We start from the raw sequence: 15,305 nt of genomic DNA on the forward strand, positions 1-15,305 counted from the left end.
ATTTCAGCCCTTGGGGGCAGAGGCAAGTAGACCTCTATGAGTTTGAGGCCAGCCTAACCTGTGTAGTGAGGAGTCCCAGGTCAGCCAGAGCTACATAGTAAGACTCTGACTCAAAGGACAAAACAAAACAAAAATGTGACTAGCTGGACATGGTGGTGAACACATGTAAGCCCAGCACTGCAGATGCTGAGGTGAGGAGATGGAGGTGGCCAGCGGCAGGTGCACACTGACACTGTCTCACAGAACCATCAAGGCATGGCGCTCAATGCTAGGGAAACAGTCAGGCCCTGGGTTCCATTGACGGCATTGTGAAAGGCACATACACACACTGACATACACTCACATATAAATACACACACACACATACACACATACTCCCTCATCTCTTGTGAGTTTTGAGTCTATTTTTTTTTTAATGACAGTTAATTGAGCCTGAGAAATGGTTCCACAGTTAAGAGCACTTGCTGCTTTTCTAGAGGACCCAAGTTCATTTCACAGCATCCTTATCCATGGTTCACCCGGGGATCTGATACCTCCGGCCTCCAGGGAAGTAGAATGTACACACAAGGGGCCTAGCATTGGCCTCTTGAGGTCTAACTCCTCACATTATCTGGCAAGTGGACAGCCAGGCTCAGGCAGCCCCCTGGGCTATGCTGCTGTTCTACTGTGGGAACTGCAAGGGTGGGCACGAGGGAGACTGAGGGCAGAGGCTCCGGGCAGGGCTTGACAAGGACACACAACTTGGCTTTTCTTGACTGTCACACTACACGGAGAGGTATTCAGGGATCCGGATGATTCCTTGGAAAAACTGATTCCTTGTCCCCAATACTGTCTGTCCTCTGACCTCAGAATGTGAGCAGTCAGACCACAAGAGGCCAACACTAGGCCCCTTGTAGCTTCAAGGAGCCCAGGTAGCCTATGGAGCCATCTTGCAAGCCATGGATGCCCAGCCAGCACCAGACTCCACATAGGTCCTGATGTGATGGACACGCCCTTATGTCCAAAATGGCAGCAGTGGACATGAGGTCCAGCTCTGGCCACTCCCTGGGATGGTTCAGGATTTGTGCAAGACTGTGTTTTTATGAACAAAGCACCTTCCCAGAAAGAACTTTTGCTTCACTGTTTGTTTCCAGTCTTTAGATGTGGTCGCAACACTGGGTACAGAGCAGTGGGCTTTGTAACAATGAAGCTTGCCATTTGGATGACAACCAAGTAGAATGATGGTAAGGTTCTTCCTGGCAAAGTGGCTGGCAAACCAGCCCTGAGACAGCTTACCTCTAGGCTCACTTCATCTGAGAATACAAGTTATTTCAGGTCCAGGCTACGAGCAGTCAGGTTTCCTGTTATGCACAGACAGCCTACGAGCCTGTCAGCTCCCTGAGCTTCCTCCTCCCTCCCCTCTGTTCTCAAAGGAGGGTCATCTCCCCCACCTCCATCAGCTCTTGAGTCTGAGCAGAAGGAATGTGAGCTGGGGGAGGAGGGTAGGAACCTACACCCCCCACCCCCTGCCCAACAGTCTGGATACCACAGAAGGCTGGCTTATATTGCAGAAGTCTGTGTTTTGCCTCTCAGAGCAAGCAAGGCCTTTCCCATGCCTGAGAGAGGACCTGTCCTACCTACAATGGCTGCTACTAAGGTCCCACTATGATTTCCACAGAGCCCGACCCCCTTGACAACTGAGGGCACACACAGACTGTGGATGCACACATCTCCAAGCCCTGCTGGCACTAACCTCAGATGCGTGCTTCCACCTCTCTGGGCCTTGATCTAGAAAAGGAAACACTGCAATTTACTGCAGAGGATTGTCAGGGAGCTAAAAAGCCACAGTGGGGGGCCAGAGAGATGGCTCAGCAGCCTAAACACTTGTTCTATAAGCATGAGAACTGGAGCTGGGGGTTCCCAGAAACCCATAGAAACATCTGGTGGGAATGACAGCCTTCAGTAATTCCGTCCCCAGAAGGTGGAGACAGAGGATCTGGATTTCACTGAGAGATTCTGCCTCAATGAATAAGGTGGACAAGCAACCAAGGATGATTCCTGACATAGACACAGACATACCACAGATACACAGACACACATAGACATAGACACACAGACACACAGACACACAGACACACACACACACACACACACACACACACACACACACACACACACACACACACGGGGACAAGGGTGGAGAAAGGAAAACAGAAGCTCCAGCAGCTGGGGCAGGCAGACGTATCCTGTTCTCCATAAGAACACTGTGGAATCCCTCCCCTTGATGTGGGCTGGATGTGGGGCTCCTGGGACCAGGTGATGACAAAGGAAAGGTAATAGACTTCTTGTGACTCCAGGGACTCATATCTCACTGTCCCAGCCCTTGAAGGAGCCAACCTTCCTCCAGCCTTGATGAGATCAGTTGCCTTACTGTGGAGGCAGCTTGCTGGGACCACAGCCCCCAGAACTGGCTGCAGGTCACTCCGGTCCTCACCAGCAATGACACTGAGCCTCAGTTCTGCAGCTGCCTGCCCTTAGCAAACTTGGTCAAGGCCTGTACCTTGGGTGAAGTCCTAGCCCCGAGACATGGAGTTAGGAGTTGGGAGTTGGGAGTTCAGGAAACTGTGGCCATTTGTTCCACAGCAGCTGACAACTAACACCCTGATCTTCTAAGACAGTGTGATCTGAGGCTTAGATGGCAACCGCTACTATGGACATAACAGGTATGGGCTTGTCTAACAGGGATGCCAACTGCTCAGTTGGAGTAAGTGTCCAACCTGTGCCACGATTACCTTCCCTGGCTTTGTTGGATACGTGGGTGTGGCCAATGGTTAAACAGATCTCTTTTCCCTAAGGCTAACTTACCGATGCCACCATGCCCCCAGGCCCTTCCTGTTGCCATGTGACTTGCCTGTCAGAAGTGCTCAGAGTGAACTCACGCCTGTCTACAAGGCCCAAGACACAGCTCCAGAGCTAGGCTGTCTCTTTCCACAAGGTGCCTGCTGTATGTTAGCTTGAACAGACAGCAGTAATCAACCTCTAGGGCAGAAGCCTAGCCGCCCACCAACTCCTACCAGCTGGTGGGGGAAGGAAAGCTGTGTGAGATCCCAAGTAGACATCCAGCCTGCCCTGGCCTCAGAAACCCCTGCACACCTCTCCAATACGACCCTACCAAGCACAAAGGCTTCCTGTAATATGAAAAACGTAAGCCATTCTTCCCAACCATGGAGCTGATGCAGCTACCAGCATAGGACAGGGATGCTGGCCTCACAGGGCCTCTGGAGGAAGAAGGGGTCACATGACAAGCAAGCTGTGGCTGGGTCTCCAGGATGGCTAACATTCCTGGTCAGGAACGGTTGGGAACAGACCATCAGGAGAAAGAGCGCCAGGCTCCAGGGTGTTTAAAGTCACATTTCATACTTTGCTGGAATCTAGTTGCACGAGCCATCTTTCCCCCAGCAATCACTACATCAAGTCATCTCCAAGGCTCCACACATCCCTGCAGATATGTAGATCTTTGTTACCGTGTGACATCAACTAACTGATGACACCAGCCACCATTCTCAGATTGGCCCCTCAAATTCCTATAATTGATAGGGATCACTATGCCCTTTTACTGAGGGAGAAACTGAGACCAGGCAAGAGCATCAATCAGCTCATCAGAGATCCTAGGAACAGAGCTGGGTGTGCCTCAGTGGTTGTGTGCTTGCAAAATATGGGTTTGATCCTCAATTGCCAGGAGTACACACACACACACACACACACACACACACACACACACACACACACACAAACACACACACACACGAAAAGCTGGGATTTGAACCCAGAGAGATAGAGTCAAGCTCTACATAGACCAAGTAAGCCTGAAAATAACAAGAGATATGCCTGCCTGTGCCTCGTGGGTGCTGGGGTTAAAGCCAAGCTTATACTGTTGTTGTTGGGGCTTTGTTTGTTTGAGGCAAGGTCTCTCTAGGTAATCCTGACTGTCCTGGAACTGGCTAGGTAGACCACACTGCTCTTAAACTCACAGAGATACTATTGCCTCTGTCTTCAAGTGCTGAGATAAAAGGCATGAATCACCTTGCCTGGCCAAGTTCACATTCTTTTTTATTTAATTTATTTAGTTTTGTTTTTCGAGTCAGGGTTTCTCTGTGTAGCCTTGGCTGTCCTGAAACTCACTCTGTAGACCAACCAGGCTGGCTTTGAACTTAAAGAGATCCTCCTGCCTCTGCCTCCTGAGTGCTGGGATTAAAGGTGTGTGCCACCACCATCCCACCAAGTTCACATTCTTAACCAAGAGGCTGCCTTACCACAGATTGACCCAAGATGTTCTCTATGAAGGCAGAGGCCCTGACATCCATGGTGTCCTCTGCCTTCTGCACACACACACACACACACACACACACACACACACACACACACACACACACACTAAGCGCCAGCAAGTTCTGAGTAAGGCATAGGATCATGCCCCTGCACCAGGCAGCCTTGCTCTGCTGAAGAGCTCAGAGAAGGCACAGCATGTGTCTAGAACAGCCCCTGGGACAAGGCAGAGCTTCTGGGGCTGGATCAAGGGAGCCAAAGAACTCATCAGCCACCTGAAAACACTCTCCCCAGCTGGAGGAAGTTGCCAGAAAGTGTCACTGAGATGCTCAGGGTAGGGTACCCCAAAGTCTTCACTCTGGGAGGGGGCTCCAGTTGGTGCTGACCAGGCTACAGGAAAGGGAACTCTAACATGGAATAAAGGGTACAATGGCTCTTCAGATCTCCACCCTCCCCTGAACTGGACCATTGGCCCCAGCTAAGCAGAGGTGGAGCTATAGATTCAAGGCCACCCAGATGGTTTTGCCACCTCCCCCCTCTGTTCCAAGTGACCCTCCCATCCTCATCTGTCATCATCAGAACCGCATCTCCCTCATTTCCATTTCAGGAGAGCAGAAGGTGGAGCCTGGGCAGGGTCTTCTACAAAATGTGGATCCCGTCCCTTCAGAGGGATGGACACCAGGGTCAACCCAGAACCCAACCTCTAGGAACGCTCCTACGCTCCTACGGCAGGTACCCATCTTGTGCAGGAGAGCTACACCCTTGGGATGTTTCTAGAACATGGAGAGGGACTAAAAGCTTCTTTCTCGAGCTGATCATCGTGGCCACTTGCTCGGTGTGGCACACTCTCTGGACCTAACACTTCCTCCACCTGTGGTGTCTGTACCCACTATGTGTCCTAACGTGTCAGTTCCCTCTGGGAGCAAGCTTCTGGGGGAGGAAGCAAACTTGACACCTGGGAAACTGGGCCTTAAAGTTTGCCACAAGTGGCATGTCAGGAATCCCCCACAAGATGTCTGACTGCAAGTCTCGAGTCTATCACCCTTTCCTTCCATGGAGTGGAAGGGTCTAGGGCCCATCACAGGGGCATCCCTGTGTCCCATGTGCACGGAGAGGCTCTGAACTCAGGGTCTGGGGGGATGTTGAAGACAGTGCTTTAGGCTGGCGTCTTTAGGGGCAAGAGGAGGATGTCCCTGGAAATGGAAAGCACAAAGCCTCTCTGTGTAGGGAATAGACTGTTCAGAGGCCCAGAGGTGGGAAGGCTCTGAGAGACAACTGAAGAGCCTGAAGGCGACAGGCATGATTGAAGGAGGAGAGCAGGGAGGGCTGTGTGCAGGAGGAGGGCAAGTTTGCAGCTGCTGACAGCTGAGGAGGTGAGGCTGGCACTAATGGGCTATCAGGAACCTCCCAGCAGAGTAAAGGCAGATTCAAATGTCTCTTCTTCGTGGGACTGAGGTGTGTGGGGGGGGAGTGGACACACATTTGGGAGTCACCACAGTAGGCCCCCTGCCTGAGGACACCACCTCAGCAGCCCTTACCTCAAGACCTCTGGAAGAAGTTCCCCAGAATCCAACCTCTCTCACACCCCAGGCCAGCATCTCAGGCCCTACCTACACTTTCTTGGCATCTTGGCTCAGCCACTCAGAGCTGAGGAGACATTCGGGTGGACAAAGTCTAATCCAAATGTGACCTGCAAGAAGCAGAGGCGAGGCGAGTGATCCGGAACAAGCGGACAACGGGGCTCCAGAAATGCTGTGGGCTATTGCCAGAACCTCAAGGCAAGCTCTATCTGGACCACAGTGTCCCTCACAGCTATGTCAAAGCAGTGTTCCCAGGGTCATGTGCACGCCTGTCCAGCCTCAGGGCAGTCAGTTAGGAGAACCTGGGAGGCCCAGCTCCTAGGAGAAGTTATTCCCAGCCTGTGTGGTATCACAGGGGACTCGGGGGTGGCAGCCTACAGAACACCATCTGACACTTCACCACCAGCCCCTCACTCCTTTGGTTTAAGATTTTTCCATCTGAGTTACTGGTTTTTAATGGCGCCACTCTAAGTTCGCCAGGGCTTCCCGCACTCTGAGAGAGTCCCAGCTGATCACTCTTGCAAGAGAAGGCTTTCAAAACCTGGGTTCTAAAAGGGGGAGGAGGCTGGGGCACAGACCAGAAGTGGGGAGGAGGGGGGAGAAGGGAGGTCACGGGAGGCACAGGGAGTCATGCAGGGGAGACATGGTGCCAGTCACTCTCACTTCCCCATTTAGGGAAGGGTAAATCAGAGAGAGCCAGAGCGAGACCCTGGGGCCTCTCCTCCCCTTCCCACTCGGATGCTGGGACCCCTGTCCCTGTGTCTTCCTGCTGTCCTGGAAGCAACAGCTCTGAATGCAAACTTTCTGGGAACCTGACCACTGCCTGGCTGCCCATTCAATCATCGCCACCCGCCACTGGGCAGGGGGTCTCCGAAGACCCGCAGCGGGGCGCCTGAGAGACCAGGACACTGAAAAGCCGCTCGCATAGCCAAGGATGGAAGCTATGGATACAGAGGGATTCCGCCCCGGGGCGGGCGGGGCAGGGGGACCCGGCCGGTGGGCGGCTCACCTGCACGACACGGTGATCTCCACCTTGGTAGCCGGGATGCTGCCCGCCAAGGAGTCGAACTCGCTGAGCGACGCCATGTCCTCGGGCTGCTCCATCGCCCACTGTCCCCCCCACCCCACCCCACCCCAAATTAGTCAATATTCCTGCGCGATTCACGCCTCCTCCGGAGCGGCTGGAGCCCTGGGCTGGGCGGCCAGGGGAGGAAAGGAACGCGAAGAGGGGGCGTGGGAAGTGCGAGCGGGAAGGGGGCGGAGAGCGGGGGCCGCGGAGAAACGGGGTGCGGGAGCCGCTGCGGGGAGGCGGGAGCCGCGGCGAGGGAGCCGGGGCGCAGCGGGGAGGGAAGCCCGGAGGGGGCGTGGGGGCTCAGGGGGCTAGGACCGCGCCGCCTCGGGCTTGGGGCGCAGAGCCACGTCTCCTGCTAGGGCTCCGGCTCCGGCTCCGGGGCGCCCGGACTGCGGGAAAATCAAATATGCCCAGAGTCGCCGCCGCCTCCCGCCAGCCGCGCGCGCTGCGTGCGGGGTCCGCGGGCGCCGGAGGGGCCGCCCGCAGGGGCCGGGGCGGGGCCGGGGCGGGGTCTGCGCGGGGCGAGTGTGGGAGCGGTGAGCGTGTGTGTGTGTGTGTGTGTGTGTGTGTGTGTGTGTGTGCACGCGTGTGTGTGTGTGCACGCGCGTGGCGGGCGTGGGGACGCGGCCCTGGATGACGGGGACAGAGCTGGAGACAGCCGGAGACCGTCCCAGGGCGCGCGCCGCCCTCTGCGCCACTCCCCCACCCCACTTGTCCAGGGTCTGCGAGCTGGGGGAGGGGACTGTCCAGGGGGCACCTGTTTGGGGAGCATCTAGGCAGGGTTCGGGGAAGTAGGCTCTGCTGAGTGTGCGCGCCACCACCGGAGGGTCTGAGCCCAGAGCTGGCTTCCTCCTATCTCCCCAAAGGGGCGGTGGTAACAGAGCCTGGCGCCGAGAGGGCCGGTCTGGTTTTCCAAGCAGGTAGGGTGGGTCAGTGGACATTTGCTCGTCCACCTCTGGTGCTCGCCGACACTGGTCTCGGCCAGTCGCCCGAACCTTTACCCAGCCCCTTCGTCCTCCTCCTCCCTTCGTGACCATAGGGGTTGAGCCAACTCCCTGGGTCTGGAAGCTTCCTCCATAAGACTGAGAGGATGGCCTCGGCTCCCTGGGTTTTGCAACCAGCTCGCAGTACACCGGGCTCAGAGCTCTGCATTCGGGAGCGAGGGGAGGTCAAAACACCTCCCAGGCGGTGTCTTCCAGCCAAGCCTGGAGCCTCCTGCCCGGCCCGGCCTGCCCTCTGGGCTTGAGGTTGCATCGCCAAGCCGGCTCCTGGAGGCTGTGCACGTAGTTTCCTCTCCAGCAAATCCACCCGCAGCCTCTCCTCAGCCTCGGTGTAGGCTTTGCTGAGATGGAGCTTCAACTTCCTTGCCCACCCCCCCCCCCACTGTCGCCGTCAGTGGCACAGTGGCACAGTGGCACAGTGGAACAGGTCCACACGGATGCCGTTTGAAATCAATTTTCAGTGCCATCAGTCAACCAGAGTTGAAGACAACCACCTTCCCTGGGCTTGCACAAGTGTTTTCTGTAGCTCCAGTTCTGTACCTGGGGCAGACAGCCAGGGGCACTGGTATTCCCCTGGGGAAAGCAAGAAGGTGGGGGCAGGGGAGGAAGGGACTACGACTCACTTTTAGGTTGGGCCCCTGGGCCCTCCCTTCACAAATAACAACCCAGTCTCCACTTATTTCTTTGTTTTTTTTTTAATTGTTTTTTTTTTCAATTTTCAATTGATTTCAAATTTAGAACAAAATCCAGTCTGAGCCACAAGTGAGCCGCTAGTCAATATATGTCTGAAGCTATCGTTCGATATGGTAATGAGATAGAAGGAATGGCAGAGCCTGAGGAGTTCCCACGCCGCACAGTGCTCTATGTGTGTTCTTAGGGTGAGTCCAGTGTCTAACATGGCGCTATTGGGTGCTACAAAAGATGAAGGTTTGAAGTAACTTGCCAAAATTTATGATTAGGACTTTGTTTTTAAAACACAATTCTAAGCAGCTGGGCAAAGATTAGGTTACCCCTTCACCACCGCATGCTGTGTCATGGGACCAGGGCAGTGCTGCTCAATGCTCAATGGGCAGCCTCCTTCTCTCTCTGAGGTCCTGTTTGTGATGGCAGCATAGAGAGGAGGCTTCAACTGAAAGTCTGTTGATGGCCTTGAAAAGTGACAGCATTTGGAGTGCTGACTCCAGGGTCTCATTGCAGAAGCCTGTAGTCTGTATTGTCCCATCCCTCGGGGTTGTTGCGCTTCCATTGGCTCTCTTTGGCAAACCAGAACAAACTGTATCTGGTAACTTCTTTTTTTTTAAAGATTTATTTATCCCTATTATGTATACAGTGTCCTGTCTGCATGTGTCCTTGCAGACCCAAAGAGGGCACCAGATCTCATTATGGATGGTTGTGAGCCATCATGTAGTTGCTGGGAATTGAAATCAGGACCTCTGGAAGAGCAGCCAGTGCTCTTAACCTCTGAGCCATATCTCCAGCCCCCTATCTGGTAACTTCTTTACCAAGTCCTGTCCTAGATTTGGATAAAAAAAAACAAAACAAAAAACAAAACAAAACAAAACAAAAAAACCTGGTGTGGTGGCGCACACCTTTAATCCCAGCACTACAGGCAGGAGAATCTCTGAATTCCAGGCTAGCCTGGTCTACATAGTAAGCTCCAGGACAGACAGAGCTGTGTAGAGAGACCCTGTCTCAAAAATAACAAGGGGCAAAAGTCTCAGGCTAGTGGGGCTTCAGGACGTGCAGACAGAACTGGGCAGCATTTAGGAGCGCTGTGGAAGTTGGCACAAAGGGTCAGGGAGAAGGAGCACCTGCAGGGAGGTGACAAGGATGGGACGGTGAGAGTGAGGCCCTGGTATGGGTGCCAGAACTGACCCTGAGACAGACTGGACAGAAGTGTTTGAGATGTCATGGATAGCAGGTGGCTGGGAAGGCCACTGACCCAGCACAAGGACTCAGTCCCAGGACTCTGCTCAGACCCCATCTGTCCAAGCCAGGGAATGTCTGTGTGTCTTCTGCCAGCTGTCAGCTCCATGGCTCCCCTGCCCCAGAGGGGTTCACCTTCTCACGCTTCTAGCCTGACACTGTGACCCAGTGGCAGTGATGGTCCCAGAGCCAAGGAAGATGTCATCCTGAGATGCAGACTCAGCGGGTCAACATGAACACAAGTGCACTGGGCTTAACTTTTAATGCACGACAGCAGAGTGAGGCCGATCCGCATTCTTCAGGGAGACCTGTAGAGCCCAGGCCAGAGATCTATGCCTGGCAACCATGGTGTGTGTGTGTGTGTGTGTGTGTGTGTGTGTGTGTGTGGAGTAGAGGCTAAAAATTGGTGGAGGTAGCTAAGACCAGGAAGCTGAAAGGCCACCAGCCTGTCCAAAAGGAGGCACCAATGGAGAGGTGCCCTGAGAGACACTTCTCTACTCTATGGCTAACCAACGAGTGAGGCCCAGAACCCCAAACTTGCCGGTGAGTCTCAAGAGCAAGGCTTCCGGGCCTTGGCTCAAATGAATCCCCTGGGTGTTGCCTTTGGATGAAGGTGAAACAGTACTGGGTCACCAGGCTACCTGTGACATCCAGACAAGCCTTCTTCTGGTGACCTAACACGTGCCCCAGACCGGCTCTGTGGTCCTGGAACCCAGGCTAGAAGCAACCTTGACCTTGGCCCACCCTCCAAGTTAGCAGCGCCGTCCCTCTGATTAAGAACTACGAGCACGGAATGGGCCATGCCCAGAAGATGTCGGATAATCAGCATCAGCACTTTGCCTTCGCCGTCCAAGACTGCAGACGGCCTTCATCTGACCTGATGCGTGGTGTTAATGACAGCAGAGCAATTTTGAGAGGCAACTCTCAGCATCGATAAGGAGGGAAAAGCACCGGGGAGGGGGCGGGGGCGGGGGGCTGAGCTCGGAGCAGAAGAGGCAGCTGCTGTGGGCCCTTTTCTCCCCCCTCTCCCCTGCAGAGGCACTTTGAGTAAGTGCTGACCTCGGATCTGCCCTGTTACAACAGAAGAAAACTAATGTAAGAGTTGCGTTGGATCGGGAGTGTGCAAGGGGACGGTAGTGGGGGGGGGGGCGCCCATACCACACCTGAGAACATTGTCTGCTGGATGAATGCAGCCTTGGGCCTGGCAGGTGTGGGCTGCACTCGACCCCCTGCCCCCGCACTTAGCTGCTTATTTGGAAGTTCTTAGGCAGCAAACATGCATGGCGGCTCAGGGGGAGAAGGAGAGCCAGGGGGCAGGAGGGAACTTGAAACCAGGAGGAAGAAGGCAAGATGCAGAGCGTGATTCCATCCATTAATAGAAATACTAGAAGGGGCTGGGATTGGAGACTGTGTAGATTAAACCCCTTTGATTGCTGAAAAGCTTCCAGCAGGAGAGTGAAAAATTCAAGATCGTCCGGTGTCCGCCCACCCCTAGTGAGAAACCCCACTAATAACAGTGAGACTAGATACCCAAGAGTGGTGAGGACCTGCCTCAGATGGAGTGGGGCGAAGCCGTTTCCACTGGGGTAGAAGAGACAAGAAGGATGTCAGACTCCCTGAGAATGTCCTCTGTTCCCCAGGATCTCCCTCTCCATTTCGATTGGTGCTACCAACAAAATGTGCAGCCTAGGAGGTTGCTGTGCCCAGGATGTCCTTCTCCTGGGACCAGTTCCCAGCCTGACTTTCTCTCACGCTTTCCCCCCATCCCCTCTCCAGGTGATGGGGGCCTCTTGCTCTTACAGTCCGGTCCTGGAAACTTCACAAGCAGGGGGTACACTCAGCTCACACAGCAATCGCCGCCCTTCTGCTCCAGACCTCCCTGGTTGTCATCCCACGACCTCTCTAGCTGCATCTCCTTCATCACTTTAGTGACCACAGGAGCCACACTGGCCCCTTCCTGGGCCTTGGTACCCACTATCTTCTTTCTCTTGTCTGGAAAAATGTCCCCAGTCTGTTTCAATGCCCCCAGGCCTTCACAGAGACCTCCTGGAGCACTCCCTGACTTAGGAGCTTGTCCCTCACCGCTTCCTACCTCTATCTTCCTTCCTCTTGTTGATTTTCCCACTAGAAAAAGCTTTACACAGACAAGGGCTGTTTTGTTCACTGTTGATTCCCAGCACCCGAGGACCGTGCAGTCACAAATAGATCCCACTTGGCAGGTGCCTGATCCGTCGGATGAGTGAATGAGAAGCCCACTTTTGCCCTTGGAAGCATATGGACCCCCAATGCCATCAGAGGACTGTCACACACATCACTAAACACTTGTTCTGCGTGTGTCACAAAGGCAACTAGAGAACTGTGTGTCAACAATCTGGCTGACACTGCTGGGGTCTGGGGCCAGAGCCTGAGTTGGATGTCTCCATCTTATTTACTAAGAACCCGCCATGAACACACTGGGAGAATCTCACATCTGCCGCCCACTCAATCCTCACAAGCCATGCTGCTGTGTCCCACTTAACAAATCTCTACCCCTGCATTACTTGCTGCACGAGACTCTCTCTAGGGTGGAGGGCTGAGGTGGACACAGCATGAGGAGCTCAGTGCAGGGCATTTCAGACCCCCATGTCTAGAGTTTCCTTCCTGAGAAAGCTGCAGATGGATGGATGGAATCGGCTGAGGAACTTGAACCTCTTTACAAATTCATTCTCCCAAGCCCACAGAGCTAAGAGGCAAGGACAGGATTCAAGCCTTGGGGTCTTGTAGGCTGAAACCCTGACACCATGCAGACCTTTTCCCAATCCTCAGAGGAATACCTGTCTCTGGGTCTCACTACATCCCAGTGTAGACAGCAAAGCCTGTCACCTCCCTTCATTTTCCTCCCTCACAAACTTAATCTGTTATGGGCTTGGTGTGGTTAGTCAGGGGATCGCAGGCCTCAGTGCTGCAAAGGGCTTAAAAGGTGGCTCTGCAGATTTGGAAACTGAGGACCACAGAGGGCAAGAAACCCCTTTGGGGTTGTTTGCCGGTGAGTGGTAATTAGCAATTAAAGTTAATAAATGCTTAGACTCAAATTAGAGTCTGGGTTTTTTGTTATTGTTGTTCCTTTTGGAGACAGGATCTCATGTAGCCCAGGCTAGCCTCAAGCTCGATACGCTCCCTGCCTCCACCTCTGGAGTGCTGGGATCCCAGCACTTGGTTTGATGCAGTGTTGGACTGAAGGTTTTATCCATGCTCAGCGAGCCCTCTCCTAGCTGAGCTATATTCCCAGCCTAGGTCCAAGCTGGCCTTGATCTGACTGTGTAGCCCTTGATCTCTTAGGCTATCCTCCTTCTCAGCCTCTCGATTGCTGGGATTATAGGCATGAGTTATTTTACCTGGGCTCCTCCTATGAAGGATGGTTGCTGTAATTTGCATCTCATTAACACAAAGATGTACTGTTTCTGATCCCACAATGAGCCCCATTCCCTTACCCCTGCCGACAGGCTCCACACCAGCTAGCTTGAGTGCTCTGGCCTTTCCGAGTTTCTGATGCTCACTCTTCTGGATTAGCCTGACTTCAGGATCTGACCCAGTGCTTCTCTTGGGAGCAGCATCTTTCCCCACGGCTTTCCCCTCGGTGCAGGGCAGGAGGCACCTTACCTTGATTCCACAGCCTGGCCTTGCAAGACCTCAGCCCTCCCTCTTTTGTTGCTGGGTCTAAATTTCCATTCTTCTCCCTCCCAACTCTCTTTGCAGTGCTGGTGATGGAAGCTAGGCCCTTGCCCATACCAGCAAACACTCTGCCACCGAGCTACACCCCCAGCTCCTAATTCTATTGGAAAACAGTCCCCTCCTTGGTGTGGCAGGCTGGCCTGCTTTGGGGCTTTCAGAACTGGCTGCTCCCTGTGAGACTGTCTCCCCTTGTTTGAGCATCTTAGGAAATGGAAGACTCTTCACGTTTGTTCTCAATCTCCAAAGCAAACTTAGCCCCTCCCTGTACTGCCAGCCTCCCACCAGCAAGCATGACTGGCACACTCAAGCCGAGGAGGAGCAGGGAGACACAGCCTCTTGGCCAATCCCATCCCTGGAACTCCACCTAACTGGCTCCAAAAGACCCTGGTACTCCCTCTCTCAGGCACCTAAAAATGGGGAGGGGAGAAGAGGAGGCTGTCACCGCCCCACAGCCCCAATGTTCTGCCAGACCAGCACCTTAGCCTCTCTCCCGGCTGTACCTGCACTAGGGCAGCCTGTGAAGCCACCAAGGATGAAATTTCCTTTTCCTTCCTTAAGCTCTAAATTGATTTTCATGCCAAACCACTCATGTTTGCTTGCCTGGCTGTGGAGGTAACTGAAATGTGCACAGAACGCCACAAGCCTGTCTTTGTGTGCAGGTGGACGTCCCAGCGGCCCTGCCCTGGTCTGCCTACTGGAGTCTTCAGCTGCCTGAGTTTATTAGCTCTCCTCCCACCCCCAGCAGCTCATCAGGCACATTTGGTGGCCTGTCTCCTCTACCTCTGGCTACGAGCTGCCGCCCTGATTGAGGGAAATGGCTTCTCTGGTAATCCCATCAGTGCCCATGTGGGAGCTCAGGTCTCAGGTTCAGGAGCTGCCATGGCCCAGGACAGCTTCTCACCTCCCTCCGTCCTCGGATCGCAGACAGTGGGGTCAGAGGTATAGTTCTGTGGCACATACTTGGTACCTGGCTCTAGTGCAGCACATGCAGACACACATGCACTGGCTAACAAAGTGCTCAGTGTGCCTGCATCTCCTCCAGTGTCTGCAGGAAGATTCCAGTAAGAGGATCTGCTGGGAGCTCCCTAGAGAAGCAAGGGCCATAAAAGCGCAGTGAGATAGCTTGGTGGGTAAAAGAAGCATTGTCCCCAGAGCCCTTAGTAGTGGGTAAAAGCATCGTCCCCCAGAGCCCTTAGCTGTCCTCAGACGTCCACACTCACACGTGCACACAATAAATAAATAAATAAATCACAGGTGTTTAGACCAGCAGGGCTTAGCATGAGTGTGGACAATACGAGGTCAGGGAAGGACCAAGCATTGACCAATTCTGGCTCAAAAAACTGTTACTGTCTGAGCTTCCAGGAGGAGGGGGCAAAGGAGGAGATGTGAGTTTCCAGTGTGACAGAGGGACAAAGCCATCCCTCGAGGAGGGAGGGGATCTTGCCACCCTGCACTGGGGGTTCACTGGCACCAGGGGTGTACAGTCTTCCACCAAATGGGTTCATCAACCCTTCTCAGTCCCACATCCCAATAGGGAGACACAGAGTACAGTCTTCAGTGTTGACTGTGGCTGAAGACAACCGTGAACCCTGGATTCTCTTTCCTTGGATGGCTTTTCTTATATGTCAACCCAGGAATGGTCTCTTTCTGTCAGTTAATGAGGAAGTAGAGGTTCCTGGCCCCTCCCACACACCGCCTCTGCCTGTACTA

The 15,305-nt window shown here is 54.0% G+C and overlaps 1 protein-coding gene across 2 annotated transcripts in view; it reads right to left on the minus strand.

Moving 5' to 3' along the window:
- Cpne5 (copine 5) overlaps positions 1-6,989 on the minus strand; it is an 82,285-nt gene extending 75,296 nt beyond the window's left edge. For both annotated transcript variants that reach the window (XM_027394446.2, XM_027394445.2), the window contains exon 1: positions 6,895-6,989. In XM_027394446.2, the coding sequence (XP_027250247.1) occupies positions 6,895-6,989 (95 nt within the window). The remainder of the gene's footprint in view (positions 1-6,894) is intronic.
- Between the last annotated feature and the right edge of the window lie 8,316 nt (positions 6,990-15,305).

The sequence above is a fragment of the Cricetulus griseus genome (assembly GCF_003668045.3).
Source record: "Cricetulus griseus strain 17A/GY chromosome 1 unlocalized genomic scaffold, alternate assembly CriGri-PICRH-1.0 chr1_0, whole genome shotgun sequence".
NCBI classification, from domain to species: Eukaryota; Metazoa; Chordata; class Mammalia; order Rodentia; family Cricetidae; genus Cricetulus; species Cricetulus griseus.